At 37.5% G+C, this 20,871-nt stretch overlaps 1 protein-coding gene across 13 annotated transcripts in view; it reads right to left on the bottom strand.

The window, feature by feature from the left end:
- Positions 1–20,871, bottom strand: part of LOC105471497 (doublecortin domain containing 1) — a 503,306-nt gene that overhangs the window by 89,267 nt on the left and 393,168 nt on the right. For all 13 annotated transcript variants that reach the window (XR_011610715.1, XM_011723979.3, XM_071074912.1 and 10 more), the window contains one exon: positions 3,687–3,810. Coding sequence is in view for 12 of the 13 variants with exons in the window: in XM_011723979.3 (XP_011722281.2) it covers positions 3,687–3,810 (124 nt within the window). In the remaining variant the exon portion in view is untranslated. The remainder of the gene's footprint in view (positions 1–3,686; positions 3,811–20,871) is intronic.

The following is a 20,871-nucleotide window of genomic DNA, read 5'->3' as shown; positions in this document are numbered from 1 at the left end:
AAGGATTCCCTATTTAATAAATTGTGTTGGGAAAACTGGCTAGCAATATATAGAAAACTGAAACTGGACCCCTTCCTTACTCCTTATACAAAAATTAACTCAAGATGGATTAAAGACTTAAACTTAAGACCTAACACCATAAAAACCCTAGAAAAAAACCTAGGTAATATCATTCAGGACATAGGCATGGGCAAAGACTTCATGACTAAAACACCAAAAGCAACGCAACAAAAGCCAAAATAGACAAATGGGTTCTAATTAAACTAAAGAGCTTCTGTAAAGCAAAAGAAACTATCATTAGAGTGAACAGGCAACCTAGAGAATGGGAGAACATTTTTGCAATCTATCCACTGACAAATGGCTAATATCCAGAATCTACAAAGAACTTAAACAAATTTACAAGAAAAAAGCAAACAACCCCATCAAAAAGCGGGTGAAGGATATGAACAGATACTTCTCAAAAGAAGACATTTATGCAGCCAACAAATATATGAAATAAAGTTCATCATCACTGGTCATTAGAGAAATGCATATCAAAACCACAATGAGATACCATCTCATGCCAGTTAGAATGGCAATCATTAAAAAGTCAGGAAACAACAGATGCTGGAGAGGATGTGGAGAAATAGGAATGCTTTTACACTGTTGGTGGGAGTGTAAATTAGTTCAACCATTGTGGAAGACATTGTGGTGATTCCTCAAGGATCTAGAACCAGAAATACCATCTGACCCAGCAATCCCATTACTGGGTATATACCCAAAGAATTATAAATCATTCTACTATAAAGACACATGCACATGTATGTTTACTGCGGCACGGTTCACAATAGCAAAGACTTGAAACCAACCCAAATGCCCATCAATGATAGACTGAATAAAGAAAATGAGGCACATATACACCATGGAATACTATGCAGCTATAAAAAAGGATGAGTTCTTGTCCTTTGCAGGGACATGGATGAAGCTGGAAACCATCATTCTCATCACACAAACCGTAGAACAGAAAACCAAACACCATATGTTCTCACTTATAAGTGGGAGTTGAACAATGGGAACAGATGGACACAGGGAGGGGAACATCACACACTGGGGCCTGTCGGGAGGTGGGTGGCTAGGGGAGGGATAGCGTTAGGAGAAATACCTAATGTAGATGATGGGTTGATGGGTGTAGCAAACCACCATGGCATGTGTATATGCATTTAACAAACCTGGACGTTGTGCACATGTACCCTAGAACTTAAAGTATAATGTAAAAAATACCCCCCCCCAAAAAAAAACGGGCAAAAGAGCTGAATAGACATTTCTTAAAAGAAGACATACAAATGGCGAACAAGTATATGTAAAAATGCTCAATATCACTAATCATCAGAGAAATGAAAATCAAAACTGCAATGAAGCATCATCTCACCCCAGTTAAAATGAATTTTATCCAAAAGAAAGACAATAATGAATGCTGGTGAGAATAAGAAGAAAGAGAAACCTTTTCTCCCACCAACCCTACACTGTTGGTGGGAATGTAAATTAGTACAGCCATTATGGAAACAGTGTGGAGGTTCCTCTAAAAACTAAAAATAGAACTACCATATGTTCCAGTAATACCACTACTGTATATACATGCAAAAGAAAGGAAATCAATACATCAAGGAAATGTCTGCATTCCCTTGTTTATTGCAGCACTATTCAGCACTATTCATAATAGGCAAAATATAGAATCAACCTAAGTATTCATCAACAGATGAATGGATAAAGAAAATGTTGTATGTATACACAATGAAGTATTTCAGCCATAAAAAAGAATGCAGTCCTGTCATTTGTAACAACACAGATGGCGCTGGAGGACATTTTGTTAAGTAAAATAAGCCAAGCACAAAAAGACAAATATTGCACGTTTTCACTCACACATAGGAGCAAAAAAATAAATAAAATTTAACTCATGGAGATAGAGACTAGAATGATGGTTGCCAGAGGCTGGGAAGGGTAGTGGGGAGGAGCAAATAAAGGGAGGTTATTTAATAGGTACAAACCTACAGTTTAGATAGAATGCATAAGATCTAGTAGTCCGTAGCATGATAGAATGACTAAACAACAATTTATTGTATATTTTTAAATAACCAAAATAGTAGAAATGGAATGTTCCTAAAGCAAAGAAATGATAAATGCTTGAGGTGATGGATACTCTAATTACGCTGATTTTATCACTACACACTATGTGATATGCCTGTATCAAAATATCACATGTATCTCATAAATTATGTATAACTATGATGTATCCATAATAATTATAAATAAATTTTTAAAGAAAAAATAAGGGAGTGGGAGAATATAAGAGAGAAAATATTTGAAGAGTTGATAGGTAATAATTTTCCAGAAATTCTGCGAGATGCCAATCCACAGATTCAAGAACCCCAGAGAATCTTAGAATCTGAAGGATGATAAATAAAAAGAAATCTGCTCCCAGATACATTGTGCTGAAACTGTGGAATACCAGAAAGGAGAGAAGATATTAAAACCAACCAGAGAAAAAAGATAGATACCTACACGGGAATACATTTAGAGTGATAGCTGACCTCTCCATAACGACAATGGAAAGAAGTCCGTGATGATGTATTTGCTTTGCTATGTGAAAATACCTTATATGAATGAGGGCAAAATAAAGACATTTTCAGATAAGTAAAAATGAGAAGAGCTTGCTGACAGTAACTAAAAGAAGGTTGTATTCAGCTAAAATAAAGTAGCCCAGGTGGAAGGACTGGAAGGTAAGAAGAAATTATAACCAGAAAGATGAAAAATTGGGGATAACTCTAAAAATGATCTAATGGAAAATTATTAAAATATAAAATTACACTATATTATAATAATAGCATATAAGTCACAAATCATATGATTGGATTATTTGAGAGAAGAAAGTAACAAATTAAAATATTTGTTAACTTTAGACTTTGATCATTTAGGTATGCAAGCTAAAATGTTCAGAAATAAACAGAATGAAAATAGAGGGTATAATTTCCAAACTAGTTGACAGGGAAAATGTAATGAGAAAAAAAATTGGTCTAAAAGAACACAAGAATGGGGTGAGGAGAAAAAACAGAAAAGCCAGGACAAATAGAAAGCACATAATAATCCAAATACAATGCACACTTGTAATTGCAACACATAGAAAAGACCAAATACTTTACAGACAAAAATTGCCAGATAAAATTTTTAAATGAACTATTTGCTGATTACTGGGAGCCCCTCTAAAACAGAACATATAAACACAGAAAGGAAAGGGTGGAAGGAAGATATACTAGGAAAATAATAACCAAAAGAAAGTTGGAATGTTTCTATTAGTACTGGATAAATGAGACTTTTACTAGAGCTAGTGACAGTTTCTACAAAATAATAGAAGTTTCAATTCACCAGGGAGATATAATATTTTGAACACATGTGTGCCTAAGAATTAAATCTCAAAATATATGAAGCAATATTTGACAGATTACAAGAAAAAATTGATAAGTTCATCTCCATAATGGGAGACTTAAACACATCTTTCTAATTAATTGATAGAACAACAGAATTAGCAAGTTTGATACTTTGCACCTAACAGCTGCAATTCAAAAGCTATATGGAAGTTGTCAGGAACTTGACCACACAACTGGGCCTTAAAGTAAGTCTCAATGACCATCTCTTAAGCTAAGCAACACAACCTCATTAAGTTGGCCACTGGGAAGGACAGGCCACATGTAGGTAAGCTTGTTCCACAGAGGATTTTCAACTCTGGAATGTTTCCACTGCCCTGGCTTACTGGTTCCTTCATGTTTTATGGCCCACCTAAAACAAAAGATAAAAATACAAAAAGAAATTTAGCAAGGTTAAATATCACTTTAAAATATTCATTTTATTCATTGAGTACTTACTATATACTAGGCAAAAACTCAGTTTGAATTAAAAACCCAAATCTGAAATGTTGCTGTGTAAAGAAACACAATTGAGAGTAACTTACTAAAAAATAATAAATTTTAAAATCAGGAAAGCATTAAGGTAAAATTGGCAATGTTATTGCTAGACAACTGTATTTGAGGCAAAAGGTAAAGTAGAATAACAGTCCTTTTATAATAACAATGACATAAATAACAATATTAACATAAAAATCAAGCAAAACTTTAGATAGTAAAAGAGAAGTTAACTGACATACAGTTATTGTCGGATACATTATTAAAAAACCAACAGATTACAAAGTACCAGATTTTTTTAAAGTAAAAAATAAGAACATAAAATATCTGACTGCTATAACTAATAAATGTAAGTATTTATATACATTGTAATATGCTAATGGAGAATATCTTTCTCAACAATTCATGGAATATTTGTAATATTTGCCACATACACACAAAATAAACTTTAATATAATTTTAAAATAAAAATGGAATAAGTCATATATTGTGACAAATGGGAAAATAAAATCAGATATAAATGCAATTTCACAATTGTGACCACATATATTATATAGTAATTATATTAATTACATTATATATGTATAATATTTATCATAAGTAATATATTAATTATATATTAATTATAAGTAAACATACATTCTCTCCCCTAACACTCTATGGTACCAGATAGAGGGAAAAAAAAATATGATCAATAGATATTTAGTAAGCAATGAAATAATGTACTTGAAATCTTACAGGATACATGTAGAATTATATTCAAAGATAAATTTATAATATTAAGTGCTAATTTATTAAAAGCTAAGTAGAGAAGGGAAATTAATAAAGCATTAAACTCAAATTATTATTTTTTAAATATAAAATTGTCCTAAGGAAAATAGGTGAATGGAAATTATTATAAAGGTTCAAATAGAAATCAATAACTTGGAAAGTAGATCCTCAGCAGAATGGTCCAAAGAAGTGTTTTTCAGTTTGGCAGTTCCTCAGAAAGTCAAATATTAGAATGCAACATGACCCAGCAATCCCATGTATAAACTCAAAAGAATTGAAAGTACGTATTCAAATAATACTTGTGCATGAAAGCTCACAGCACACTATTAATAGTAGGCAAAAAGTAGAAACAACCCCCAAAATATGTCTGTGAAATAAAAAATATAATAGCAAATCTCTTGCAAATAAATCTAGGTGAATGAGAATGTAAGACAAACCAGACAGGAAAATTGAACTAAATACTTAACATTAACAAAATGAAAAGCAAGAGTATATTATGCATGTATATATTAATAAATACAATAATTCTAATGAATAAATGAATTTCTGGAAGAAAACCTCACAAATTTGAAATAGAAAATACTAAAAATGAGCTCCTGCTCATATAACTTTGCAGAATGTGGCACAGATCTTTTCATGTGATATAAAATACTTTAAACCATAAGATACAGAAAACTAGTTAATTCATCTCATGGGGGGGAGATAAGCTTCATAATAAAGTTAGTTAGTGGTAATTTAAGATGTGATACAGCAACTGTATTTATAATTAAAGATGCAAAATTCCTAAATCAGTGTTAGCCAATAAAATGTAACATCGTGGCAAGAGCATAATTATAATAGCTAAGAAATACTGGTCCTAGAAATGAAATTGTGGACATTTACTAATACAATACATCACTGATTAATGAATGAGAATGCAGGAGCAGTGCATCACCCATAATTTTCCAGTGCACATGATGGTCATCTGAGCCTGCAAATTTTCTGAGATCCCTCAGCCCCATCAGATCCATCCATAGTACTTGGCCTTGTATTTCTCTTCTTTGTTCTGTGAAATCACACATTCATTATCTGAGCAATGCTTTTTATATATCTTGTTTCGTAGAGACAAGGCTCTACGTAGAGGCTACATACAAGACAACATATACCCAGCAATCCAAACTGAAGTTTAAAGAGAAATGGAAAGTTCATTAATTCAGACAACATATTTGAGTTATTGGAATATTAGCTAACAACTTCAGAAGGCGGTAAGCTCCTACAACTGCAGGTGAAAGTGAGAGGAACACATATATTTAAGTCATACCAATTTTATTTTATCTTTTGGAATACGTGGTCTACCTCCAAGAACCTGCTTCTTTTGAAAACCTTTCTTGTAGTTTTCTCATTCACATGTCAACATCTGCTGGGCCTGGAGATATAAAAGCTTGCTTTCTTGTTTCTCATAGCCATATCTAGTTTATTGTTACTCCATCCACTTCCAAAGATCCCCAGTTGCTTTGAAGCACATATCAATAGACCATAACACCTACTTCGCTTCCTGGTTGCATTTGTATCAGTTCTGTATCCTCTCTTCTCATTTATTGAAGAGTTTACTATTCTGGCTTACTTTTGTTCTCTCTACCTCTGCTCCTGTAATTAGCCAACATCTTTTCATTATCTAAGTAGACAATCCACCCTGGCCTCTCAGGGCCTCCCATGACTTTAACCCCTTTTCAAATATCAGCCTACCCTTCCCATGAACACAACCTCAAACTGGTCAATACAAATAACTACACCACTTTCAAAATCCTATTTTCAACACCACCACCCTTTCACCACCACCTCCTTTTCCGCTAGTTCATGTATTTAAGTATCTCTACTCCAATAATTCCTCAACTCTTCCAGATGATCCAAGCCACTGCATTGATCACTTCTTCATATTCCATAACCTCCCTGCCAGGTAAGCTCTTCCCTTTGTACTCAGTTAAGGTTCATGGTCCAGCGTCATAGCCACTGTCTTGTGCTTGCCCTCAACCCATTGCCCCTTCTCCTTCTCTGTATTCACTTAAAAATATATATAAACCAACTCTGGTTAAGTCCAGTTCTCTTCCTACGCAGCCTATACTTGAAGAGTTGATCAGTGGTTGGAGAAAAACATAAACAACCATGAATGAAATCGCTACAAATGGTCAGATCACAATGTGGTTGGGGGAGCAGTACAGATATATTAGGGAGTGTTTAAGAATTTGACGACTTTTTTGGTTGTCACAATGATCAGATGACACTACTGTCATCTAACTGGCAGGAGACCAAGAATACCAAATATCCTTCAAAATATGGGAAAGTCTGTCCCGCGTCTCACAGACTTTCAAATTTCCCTCTGAACATTCATGTTGGGGAAAATTGGAGTCTAAAACCAAACTATATTTTATAAAATGACACCATTTTTTTTTATTGAGATGGGGTCTAGCTATGTTGCCCATGCTGGCCTCAAAGTCTTGGCCTCAAGTAATTCTCCCACCTTGGCCTCCCAAAGTGCAAGGATTATAGGCATAAGCCACCATGCCCAGCCCATAGTATTTTTTCATACACACTGAATTTTATAGAAATTCAGCTCCCTCCAATATCTCAAGGAGGGAAGCTCTGATTTTTTTTTTTTATGTCGTTCACTATTTTGGAAAAATCACATCATTGATAGCATTATCATTTGTGGTATTTGAGTCACCAGTACAACATAGTTGTATCCTTTGGTATTTATAGTTCACATATCCAGTTCATTCTATGCATAGGACCAAGTATCTGCAAACGTAATGTTGTCCAGAATAGCTGTGCTGAGAATTTATATTATAATATATATTACTTTTACTTTAAAGTTACTTTTCTTTTATTTCTATAATTATTACTGCTCAACCATTTCTTTAAAATTACATTAGTGGGTAGGTTATCTTAACTATAAATTTTATTTTAGGATAATAAAGAAGTCATTAAAATATATTTTTTATAAAGAGGGAGCATGAGATCGGGTAGTGTTGACAACTACTCTTTTAAATTTATAACCACAAACTTCAAGTGGCCACTAGCACCACTGGGCCATCTCACTGCATTCCTCCATCCCATTGACTCCAACCCCTCAGGGGCACATGACTTGTTTCTCATCAAACCTCTCACTTCCCACTGCCCATTTCTCAATGTCTGCTGGAGCCTTTCTTATCTCACTGAGAAAATAGAAGTGGTCAGAAGACTTTCCTCATCCCTCCACCAGCAAATCTACCCAGCTCCCTGCCTCTGTACCCATACACTCTGCCTGCCCTCCTGCCCTCCACTATAGTGGAGCTGTCTGTGCTCTGACTGAAGGCCAATACTTGTGATTGTGCCTCGAATCCTTATCCTCCCTCATCTAGGACTTTGTTCTTGCTTTGTGCTGTTAATTTTCCTTCCCTTCTGCATCATTCCTTCTGCATAATGTCTGACAATCTGACACGAAGAAAAAGAACCTTCTCTACACTCACATCCACCACTAGTTATTGCCTTATTTCTGTGTATCCCTTTGCAACAAAGTCCTTAAAAGACTCATCTCCTTTTTTATTCTCTTCTCTTTCTCTCCTAAACAAATTCCAATTAGATTTTCGTCTCTGAAACTCCAATGAAACTGCCTCATCAGGGTTTTCACATTACCGAAGCCAAAGGTTTTTCTTAAAACATACCTGAACTAATAGAAACATCTGACAAAGGTTATTTCCTCCTTCTGACCTAGCAGACCCAATCGTACTAAAGCTATCTGAGGTGATAAAGGATTCTGTATTAAGTCTCTGGTAAGCCCAATAAGAGAGGTGCAGTGTTGGTCCTAAGACTGTTGAGCAAGATCATCCTCTTTGCAACAGAAAACAACTGCGTTTTTGAAAAACAATCCCTGGTATATTGAAACACTATTTTTGAGACTAAGAACTGGGACATGCATGGTAAAGTGACTATGAAAACTGAGCCACCCATCATGTGGTAATATCCTTCATGACATGTGGTAAGACAGATGCAACTACATCCTTTATTGTACAATGGAAGTGATATATTTAGGATCAGGCTCAAGCAAATCCAGGTTTTTGCACTGATTCCTCTCCCTTAACTTACACCTATGGCCTGAAGAGAGTTTCTCTATGACTATTTGACTAATAGCAGAAGAATTCAAGCCTGGTTCACAAACAGGTCAGTGTGATGTGTTAGTGCTGCTCAGAGTGCACTGCTATTACATTTATAGTCCCACTTGGATGTGTCCCTGAAGGACAGTGGTGAGAAACTGTCCCATTAGGTTGAGCTGTGAGTGGAATACTTGATCATCGACTTTGTAGAAAGTATAGGTAACCAGAGCTGTGGATATACGTTGATACATTATTAATGATTTCACCTGCTGATCAGAAGCCTCAAGAAAACAAAACTGGAAGATCAGGGAAATGGAATTTTGAGGAAAAAGTATGTGGATGGATCTATGGGGAGGGTATAAAACTTGTGAATCTTTATTTCTCATGTAAATGCCTACTGACAGCATCTATCACAGAAGAGGTTTTCAACAACCAAGTAGACAGGATACCCAAAGTTTCCCCATCAGAATGTTTATCTATTGACCTGATGTCACCACAACCTTGTCTCAGATTAAGAGACCCATTTTATGGCAAAGGAGGTGCAATAGTGAACCACAGGATTCACCTGTCTTACATTGTACATTATCTCCCAGAAGCAGTTGGCATCAGATAATGAAAGAATGGCCCTGAAGTCTGAACTAAGTCTCCAGCTTGTGGAAACACTGGTAAGGCTGGAGTGTTATCCTAAAGGATCAGTATATGCAATGATCCCAGCAATATAGGGTGGTGTGTCCTTAACGGCTAGAATATATGGGTTTAGAAACCAATGGTAGAGGGAGGACTGGCTCTTCTTGCCGTCACTTTCAAAAATCTACTTCAGAATCTGTATTTCTATTTCTAAAACCTTAGGCTTTGTTGGGTACTGATTTCCACTGTGGTAACACTTCTGCCAGTGGATGCAATAAGTCTTCCACCGACCTGGGGAGTGATTGGAGAATTGATCTTGATTGCCATGAGGACTGAAATTTGCCACTACACAGTGGAGGCAAAGGTCTGAAACCCAGGGGACCTTGGGGACATTTGGTAGTGCTTCTATGCCCAGTGAATAGAGGAAACGGGCAACTGCATCAGTCATAGTCTAGTATGGGCAAATACATTAAGGGCTGAGACTTCTCAAGGATAAAGTCCTGGGTAAAGTAACTCACACTAGTCAAAGCACTAGCCAAGAATAAGAGAAATCTAAAATTGATGGAAGAGGAGGAAGTTGATGTCTACCAATCAGAGTCTTAGGACCAACTGCAGCAGTGAAAGTTGAGGCTTGATTTGCAAACCCTTTTTGAGTCATTTTAGGAGACTGCAATGGATGACCACATTGAAGTACTTAACTAAAACCCCAACCCCTTGAGGCAGAATTGAGGGCATGTTATTCTCCTATAAGATAGGGATATTGTTAGAGGTGCAAGTGGATCTGAATGGCCTAAGAGATGGACTGTACTGGGCCCGGTTTATGTGCCTCTTCAAATTTGCTCAGCCTCATTCTCCTCCCTGTTCACACGTTCAGTGAAGATCCTAGCCACCACTGTAGTCACTTCATCTTCTACCAGCACCGATTCTTTTATTCACTCCCAGAGAGAGGGCCAGGCTTTGGCACAGCTTTCTTCATACCCACTGAACCATGGAGTGCTCATGGGTATGAAATGTTCCTTCATACCCACTGAACTACTGGAGTGCTCCATTTCTTGGAGCTGACCAGTCATTCTACTACTTCAGGTCTCAGATAAAATATTACTGCACAGGGCGTGGGCTCTGGCTTCCCCAGTGACTACCTAAAAGGCCCTCGGAGGATCAGTAATTTAACCCAGAAGTGAGGGGGACTCAATGCTTCTTGGGGAAAACTTTGACTAATTAGAACCTAGGGACAAGAGGAATCAATAAATAAATCCTTTCCCTTCCTTCCCAAGATATATGGGTCCTACAAACCCAGATGAAAGGTTGCCCAAGTGAGTTTATTTTGAAGCCATGGCCAAATCCATCACACTCCACCTGGTACTTTATTTCCCTCCTTCCCTTCCCTGCTTTCATTTTTCTTTTTCTTTTGCTGACCTGGGATTGCACTTCCTAAAAAAACCTTAGCATATAAACTTCTTCAGGCTACTGTTTACTAGGAAACTTGAATTGAAGCACCAAAAGACATGGGTGAGGAGCAACTTAAATCTCTATCTGATCATACTCTCAGGTAGGGTATCTTGCCATAAAAGAGTCTAAGTTCAATCTAAATTATCTCTTAGCCAAGAAGTTGGGGTTGGGGAAGGAATTTAATCTTCAAGTATAAATATATAATAGAACAACTATATGTTTATAATAACATATAAACATATTTGTATGGATATAAAATCACACCTTAGTTTACTTCTACAGTTTTTCATTATCTGTTTGCAGTGCCTATATAACTTCAGCCCATCAGGGTGTCTTTAAAATGAGCCAGTCAGGTTCAACTTACACTGTTAATAAACATTGACATAGAGCAAAGGCCATTCGACTGCAGAGTTCTGACACAGCATGACCTTTTATGTAAAAGCAATAGACCTCTTAATATTCTGCTTTATAAATGAAGAGCTGACAGACCCTTAACTGTAATGGCACTAGCTGGCCCAGCTATAATGACAGCACATGTGCACAACACAAATTAGAACTTTACAGCATCAATAAGTTCTCAGGAATTCTAATTCTTAAAAGCTAGCACTAGGTGGAGACAGTGATTCATGCAATGCTTGCAGGCAGCCTTTTCCTAGGGCCTTGGAGAATTTGCTTCTATTTAATATTTCCATTTTTTTCTTCAGTGTGGATAGGGGTGTTCTTGAACAATTGGTATTTCTAATAGAAACATTATATAAAACAAAACATCTCCGGTTTTGGAAGGACCTACTCGAAAACACTCATGTATATTCAGAGCCCACAAGGTAGCCAAATAAGCTTCAAAGGCAATTTTATTTATTTAACACAGTGTCTTTATTAGCTTTGCCTTCCCATTAAAGGCAAAATTCAATTTATGGTACTTTATGAGTATCTACTTTCACGGATAGGGGTATGAACAAAGTTGCAGTTTCCTCCCAGATTTATCTGAATTAAAAAAAAAAAAAATAGGGTCTCTGGTCAATATTTGATTGACAGTTATCTCCTCTCTCAAAAACTAAATCCAGAATTAAACATATCAATTTCAGTATGATTAATGGAGCCACAGATCCACCACAATGTTTTATTCAATTAATCTTTTAAAGTAATAGAAAACAAAAATACTTTAGATAATTTTTTGGAGTCCAGTGCCTTTAATGGAACTACAATTATGAAAATTTGTGCAAGTCTGTACACATTGTAACAAAAAGATATTATTTAGCACTCTTGGAAATCAATAGTAAAACAAAAACAAATCTAAATATGCCCTAGTTGAAAAGAAACAGTCTTTTTCATATTCTATCAGGACAAAATTGTATTTTTCCAATAATGTAATGAACATAGTAATAAAATTAGACAATATGTCATTTGGGTCTGGTACAGTAAATAATAGATAAATAATAGATATTCCAGCAAATTCCAGCTCAAATAAGCAATGTCTAACAAACATGAGGGTTAAAATGATCAGATTCACGTCCCACGACTGTTAAAGAAATGCTTTAAATGTTTTGCTTTATACAAGTTGCTATTTATTTATTTAGCTGACCACTTTTCAGTTTTTAGGATTACCTAAGCAACAAGATAATAGCACTTAGAATGTATTTATAATGAATTTAAAATGGTATGTTTCTGTAGAAACAGTGAACAGGATATTATTCATACAGCTATAATAATATATTTTGTGCATTAATTTTGATAGGATTCAGTTTATAAGACTGACTTTAAGTACTCCATCTCTGAAAAAAAAGGAAAGGATAAGAAAAATAAATACATAGATTGTAAAAAATAATAGTAATAATGACCTACTTTGATGGAATTTGAAAATAGCCCATCAAAATTCCATGGATTTGAACTGTTTTGAAGTTTTCTAAGGTTCTTGTACTCTAGACAGGGAACAAGTCACTCCAAATTTGGAACTACATGCGCAAGCTGGTCTTAAACACTGCATAAGGGTTAAAAGGCTAGATGCACAGCTGAAACTTGATTACATCAAATATTACTCTCTAGTACCAGTATCATTGTATGAAATATTTTAGCCCATTTTTATTTTGCAACTTACAATGAATATTAAAGGTAAATTAATATTTTATGTAAAGAATTATTTTAAGATTTAAACTTTAAATAACTTCATCCTAAAAGAAATAAGACACTAAAGACTGCAGCATTATTAGTTTGCAAGCCAAAATTTACAAAGATCAAGTAATTTTTGTAAATTAAACATTATTCTATTTATTTCTGGAATATTTTGTACAAACTAATAAATACAGTTGAAATTTGTTCATTTGCCTTATTGTATATTCATGCCCCTTTGCCCTATCTCTTTACGTTATTTTGATAACTAGCAAATTATTTAAAACAAGAACTGGACTTTAATGGCAATTAAGGGCTAAGAAGCAGAATGCTGTGCTATGATCATAATCCATCTTGCATAGCTTGGAGTTTCTAAGAATAAGAAATCATTTCAACAATGACACTGAAAAGAATATTTATTTCATCATAATTTCCATAATTTTATATTATATCCCTCTCAACTGAATTTCTTTAACCACCTTAACACAATCTAAAGTTATTTTTAAAAGATTATTAAATATGGTAGAAACATATGGTACATTAATAATAATTGCCAGTAGTACATATATATTTAGTCTAGAAAAATAAATGGATATACAAATGGATAGAAAGCCAATCCTGACATCTCTTGGAAGTTAGCTTTTAACATAAGTCTTTTACCTGCTATTTTGTTTTGTTTTTCTAGTTGGTTGAGCTTCCTGGTTATTTAGATTCTGGATACATAGGAGTAATTTATATTCAGCACTAAAAACCTATCATTATCTCCCATAGTCGGAGTTTCATACTTGGTGTAAAAGCAAAGCTCTCTTTGCAACTCAGTAGTCTCTACCAAGTGCAAGATTTGTAAACAAAAAAACCATCCCTTCTTCAACAATACCTGCTTATGTTGGAACCACACGTGATCCCTGAGTTCTTGAATCTGTTGCATTTATCACCTATCTGGGCTTGATAGGTAGGTGAGCTTTGATACCTCAGATATTTGGTGGATAAACTCCCTAAAGTTTCCATATTTATTTAAATGAAAACAAGATAAATGAATGCTGTCTATTGAGCACTTGCTCTCTCTCCCTAGCACCAAGCTAGACATTACAGGGAATACAAAAGAAGTTTTGAGGTGACTTCTTCTCTTAAGAAAGTTTTATCATTTAGAAAGAAGCTCAGAGGGCTGGCAATTTTTTAAAAAACAAGACATAATCTAATAAAAAAAGAAATAGCACCTTCAACAAGAGTTATAACACGTAGTCTAAAAGGAAATAAGATAATATTAGCTTTTTATAGAAAGAAACCATAGGGAAGATAATACTTGAAGGATACATGAATTTTGTATACAAGGAGAACAGTTTGAGGTGAAGGGGAAGAAGAGAGGTGCCATTTCAAGAAACCAAGGAAGAATTGTATAGATATTATATATTGTATAAGATATTATATAACTCCCACACAGTAAAGGCAGAGTTTGAGCTAGAAGAGAGAGCGATTCGTATCCGCAACTGGTCATTTCCTAGCCTCAGTTATGTCAACTAATTTTGCTTAAAGTGCTGATTGCCTCTATTTGTCCATATTAGAAAGAAACAGTTAATCCCCCAAATCAATTTTCTCTTCCTTCAGTAGTGATAGACTTTTAGCTGGGTACATGACTACCTGGCTATTACAAGATTTCTTTGCATTTTGGTGTGGCCATGTATCAAAGTTCTGGCCAGATAGTTGTGAGTGGATATGATAGGCACCACTCACAGACCTTACCCTTAAAGCAACTGGACATGTACTCCACTGGTCCCTCTTCTCCATCCCACTGACTGAGAGATGGTAAGAGCTGGACTAACTGCTTTAGAGCCATAGGTGGGAGCCACATGATAAGAATGGCAGAGCCACCTACCAGCTCTGTAGGTATACTACCTACCTACAAACTGTCATGCAAACAGAAATGAACTTCAGGGTAAGCTTACATTTTTTGGAGTCTCTTTGCCACAGCAGCCAAGCTTAACACATTTTCTAGTATACTCTTGTTTGGGTTTTTTTGTTTGTTTTTATTGTTTTGTTTTGTTTTTTTTGTTTCCATTGCCCCAGTCTTTTACATTTTGCTGTGCACTTCCTCTGAACGTTTTACTGCTTTTTCTGCTATGTACTTCTGGGAAATTTTGATGTGTTTCTGCCACCATTAAGTCATGTCTTTCCTAATTCTCATTGTTGTTTCCGTAAATTCTTGTCCTGTTTTTCCTTCTTCTGATTTTCATCCACTTCTCTAAGTTCTTCAAGAAACACTCCTATAGGCAGGGAATGTTAGCTCTTCAGAAATATTGGCACTAATTTTTTTTTTTTTTTAATCTCCAGGGCCACCCCGAGGGTGTGCAGTGGCCCTGGAAAAATAGTTTTGTAGGGTACTTGTCTATGTAAACAATACAATTTTAGAATTCATTCCAAAACTTACGGGTCTGTGTGAGGTACAGTGATTTATTGATAAAGATTTAGCATAATGGACAGAGAAGAGATGCTTACACATTTGTTTATTGCCCAAGTGGTGCATGTGAAGATTCTTCGTAAGTTCTAGACATTATCTCAGGTTCAGGAACCACCTCTTTGTATTCTTTATCATCGAATGTACAGTTCCTAATTTCATATCCCTCCCCTCAAGAAGTTCCACTGTCATGGTTCTTTGGAATTTATTTGCATCGACAGGGCATAGATCTCTTTGCCTCTGCAGTTCCTTAATACCATGATGCAATGCTGTTAACACAATTACTCATGACACTGCAGCATCTGTCACACCATCCATGAATACCAGACTCCCTCAAAAGTCATTGCTGGGGTTCACTGATGATAACCAATTACGAGTGTTCCCCAGAGTATGCAGGAAAATGTGAATGATGATTTGTTTTCTAATCATGTTAAATTTATTTTTTGGAATTTTATAGCCTAATCATAGACCAACATAAGTCCAATTATATATATATATATTTTTTGAACTTTTTCTGCTACAATCATTGCGTTCAAGAATGTGGTTTCTTCCAATGTTAACCACATCCTCACCCTTACCACAAGTGGGGAGGATGGAAGAGGGGCCAGTGGGCAGACTGAAATGATGAGCCTCATTTCCACAAAAAACGTTCATCCTTTCTTCTGCATGGCTTAAGATCAACAGGAGAGCATGGCACATCGATCAGAGGCACGAGAGGATATAGATCCAAATGGCTTGTTGAGGCTTCAGAGCAGTAATCTCTAAAGCCCTCAGAAAAGATAGGCATGGTAACGTCCAGAGGACTGCCAAACAGACATGTGGCTTGGAGCCTGCAGACAGGGTGAGTCCTTTGGACACCAGTGGAGGACTGCAAAGGATAAAGCAAACCTGCTGCCATTCTCCACGCAAGATTGCCATAGACAAGAGGTGGTGCCATGGTCACAACACACACAGGTGAAAGCCAACACATATATGTACACACATAACTTAAGAATAGCAGTGAATTATCCAAAGTCCAGAGCCTTGAACCTGTTCTGTATCTGACATGAGTGAGAGTCACCCAAAAATCTTCATGTCAGTACCATTCTTGAGGCCCAGTCTCCATACTGAGAGGTGACAACATGCTAGCAGCCCTCGCTCTCTGCGCCTCCTCGGTCTGGGCGTCCACTCTGGCGGTGCTTGAGGCGCCCTTCAGCCCGCCACTGCACTGTGGGAAGCCCTCTCTGGGCTGGAGCTGACTCCCTCTGCTTGCAGGGAGGTGTGGAGGGAGAGGCACGGGCGGGAACCCAGGCTGTGAGCGGCACTCACGGGACAGCGGCGAGTTCCTGGTGGGTGCGGGCTTGCCAGGCCCTGCACTGGGAGTGGCCAACTGGCGCCCACAGCCCCGGGCAGTGAGGGGCTTAGCATCCGTGCCAGCAGCTGTGGAAGGTGCGCCAGGTCCCCCAGCACTACCGGCCCACACATGCCACGCTCGAATTCTCGCGGGGCCTCAGCCGTCTCCCCGTGAGGCAGGGTTCCGGACCTGCAGCCCGCCATGCCCAAGCCATGCCGAGCGGAGCCCCGCCCCACCTGCCCCGCCCTCGTGGGCTCTCGAGCTGCTGGAGCCTCCCCGACAGGCGCCACCCCCTGCTCCCTGGCGCCTGGTCCCATCGACCACCCAGGGGCTGAGGAGTGTGGGCGAGCAGCACGGGACTGAGGGGCAGCTCCACCCACAGCACTGGCGGGCATGGCATCCACTAGCCAAGCCAGCTGGGCACCTGAGTCCTGTGGGGACTTGGAGAACTTTTACGTCTAGCTAAAGGATTGTAAATGCGCTAATCAGCACTCTGTGTCTACCTCAAGGTTTGTAAACGCACCAATCAGCACCCTGTCAAAACAGAACAATCAGTTCTCTGTAAGATGGACCAATCAGCTCTCTGTAAAATGGACTAATCATCAGGATGTGGGTGGGGTCAGATAAGGGAATAGAAGTAGGCTGCTGCGGGAGTCAGCAGCAGCAACCGGGTTGGGTCTCCTTCCATGCTGTGGAAGCTTTAGTCTTTGGCTCTTTGTAATAAATCTTGCTGCCGCTCACTCTGTGGGTCTGCACAGCTTTTATGAGCTATAACACTCACCGCGAAGGTCTGCAGCTTCACTCCTGAAGCCAGTGAGACTACAAGCCAACCAGAAGGAAGAAACTCTGGACACTTCTTAATATCTGAAGGAAAAAACTCCAGAGACACCATCTTTAAGAACCGTAACACTCACCGCAAGGGTCCACGGCTTCATTCTTGAAGTCAGGGAGACCAAGAAGCCACCAATTCTGGACACAATACCATACCACAAAAGAACTACTGTGCTGGCCAGCAAGAATGATACACTCATCAGGTTACCCTCTGAATCTATAGCTTCTCAGCTTATCTGTCCAAGCCCACACAATGAGTAAAGGATCAGAGAGGGCCTTGAAGGGAAAAAATGGGGAAGGGACCCACACCATCCCAGGCTGGACTTAAAGCATTCTATTCACCAGAGACATCTTAGAAAATTTCAAGGCAGACACTTCAAGGTAAAGGCTCCTGGGGCCTGGGATCTGGTCAGGGGACCCACTTGCCTAGTCTAAGGTGGTTCTGTGTGTTTACCCAGGAAATTGTCGACAGTCTTCAACCACCTCTACTCAGAACAGGTCCAAAGAGATTAGAAGTTATAAGGAAGTGAGTGATAGCTTTTCAAAAGTATCTTCAATTCAGAAATATTTCCCCAAACAGCTCTTAAAGTCTATAGATAGTCTATTGTGAGTCACATTATAGTTCTGTGTCAATCGAAGATCTTAGGAAACACATGAGAAATAAGAATAAAAAACTGAAAAACAAAGAACACCCCAGAGACCCCACATGAAAAGCACAAGAGCAGTTAGGTAGAGAAAAGCATGATGATGTATGAGAGCTCTGAGGTATGGGAAAAGAATGAATATTAGTAGGAAGTCCACAAATGCAATCAAATAACAAGGATGCTTTGTCTAAAGTCTGCCTTGGGAAACACCATCCAACACATTTTCAGCACCTACATTTATGTTGCTGGGTGCCAGGGATCCCAGGAAGTGAGACAGTTTCTATCCTTGAGGAGTCCCAGTTTGGTGAGCAGGATGGGCCAATGGAACAGGTACCAGTGACACAGGTGATCAGGGTAATCATGGGTTTTGTAGAAACCCAGAGAACTGACCATAGCACCACTGATTGTTCCTGAGGGGTTTGAAGAGTCAACAAAGAGGACATGGGAATTTGGTTTTCCAGGACTCAGAACAGCATCTGGCCCGTAGGACACATTCTGCTATTTATTCAATGAATGAATAAGTTAACCTGGACTTCAGTAGTCCCCTTTATCACAGTTTTGCTTTCTTCGGTTTCAGAAACCAGCCATCAACCACAGTCTGAAAATACTAAAGCAAAAACTCCTGTTGAAAGAGAGAGAGAAAGAGGAGAAGATACCACATTCACATAACCATTATTACAACATATTGTTATAATCATTCTATTTTTATTAGTTATTGCTATTGTCTTACTGTGTATAATTTATAAATTAAATTTGTCACTTATATATAAGAAAAAACAAAGTGTGTATATATATGGTTTATCTGTGGTTATATATATCAAATATATATATCAAATTATATATATATATAAAAATATATATGGTTTGATATTTTCTGTGGTTTCAGGCATCCACTAGGCATCTTGAAATGTATAGGGAGGGAGTCTGTACATTTAAAATCTAGCTGGTGAATTCTAACTTCTCAATTCCCCACATATTGATACTCAAAATTATTGAATTCTTAAATCTTTAAAATGAGAGAACATAAATAAACACACAAATTCCTTTACTTCTGAGTAAGAGATCATTTGCATGATATAATTTGCAAGACATCATAAAATTCCCCTACTCAAAATTATTTCTCAAAATTAAGTACTGAAATTCCACTGTTGCCAATCAATTTATTTATACTTAAATAATGATTATTTTTTTGGCCAAAGCCACTGCAAGATTTACAAAACAAAGAGTTGATATGTTATAGTCTGTGGTAGAAAAATGGTCCCTCTAAAGATGCTCACACCCTAATTCATAAAACATGATTATTACTTTAGAGGCAAAATCAAACTTTGTGGGTATGATTAAGTTAAGGATTTTGAAATAGGTAGATTATCCTGGATTATCTGTGTTTAGGCCCTAAACCTAATCATAAGTGTCCTTGTAAGAGAGAGGCAGAAGGAATTTTGACACTACAAAAGAGGGGAAGGCAATATAATCACAAAAGCAAAGATTAAAGTGATGAGGCCTCAAACCAAGGGATGTTGGCAGCCACCAAAAGCTGAGAGGCAAGGAATGTATTGTTCCCTAGAACCTCCAGAGGTAGTATGGCCCCACTGACACTTGATATTGGCTCAACGATACTGATTTTTAAATTTCTGGCATCTAGAATTACGAAGATAAATTTATGTTGTTTTAAGTCACCAAGTTTGCGGCAGTTTGTTACACCAGCCAAAGGAAACTAATACATAGTTTCAAAATAAGTTATAAATTCCAACAGTAATTGCTTCTTTGCTTTGAGGTAAGTTTAGAGTGTAGAAATAGAGAAAATTTTATAATTCATATTTGCATATTTCTCTTTAGCTAGACTTTTTTACTATAGATTTTTTGGAGGTCATTTTCATTCATTTCCTTTTATTTAAAACAAGTTGTAATATTATAATCAAACTATATTTTAAATTTTTATGTCCTGATATTCTTTAAAACTGTTAATATTTGCATTATGTTTTTCATAATCATCATTCTTAGTAACTGCATAAAAGTTCATAGAAGAGGGACTTGACTTAGAGGTATCTGGTATTTGCCTCCTTCACAAAGAAGAACCAAAATAGTGGGCAGATTATCACACTTCTAATAGATCATCTAAGACAGAACACTGGAATTCAACAGAGAAGTAACAGAAAACACTAAAAGCAAGGAAGGAGGGAAATGAGGAAGCCTATTTAATTAGGATAGACTGAGAGTCTGGAGAGGATCCCCATTATGGGGAAAGGGTAGGTAAGATATCCCTAGCAATCTACATTTCCACAATAGACTCCTGTAGTTGTAGCCATGGGAAAGCCCCTCAACCCTCGCAGGTCCTGAAACTAACATAGTGAGATGCCTGGAGGCCACACAACAGCACTGCTTCAGAGAGAGAGCTCATGCTGGTTCCCCAAGTCCTAAGCAGCTACAGCATGGCACCATTTTGAGAGCCCAGTCACCACAAGACTACATCTTGCCCTGGGGTCCAACAGCCCCTACATCTACAAATTCATGGAGCTCCATTGACATCTTACACTTACAGCTACCACTGTGGCTTGCTGCTGCCACCAGGGCTGAAGTGCAAGCTGTTAGTTGTGATCCCACTGCTCCCACCAGCAAA

The sequence above is a fragment of the Macaca nemestrina genome, chromosome 12 (assembly GCF_043159975.1).
Source record: "Macaca nemestrina isolate mMacNem1 chromosome 12, mMacNem.hap1, whole genome shotgun sequence".
Taxonomy (NCBI): Eukaryota; Metazoa; Chordata; class Mammalia; order Primates; family Cercopithecidae; genus Macaca; species Macaca nemestrina.
Note: the sequence above shows the minus strand (reverse complement) of the source record. Positions and strands in the feature narration are given on the sequence as shown.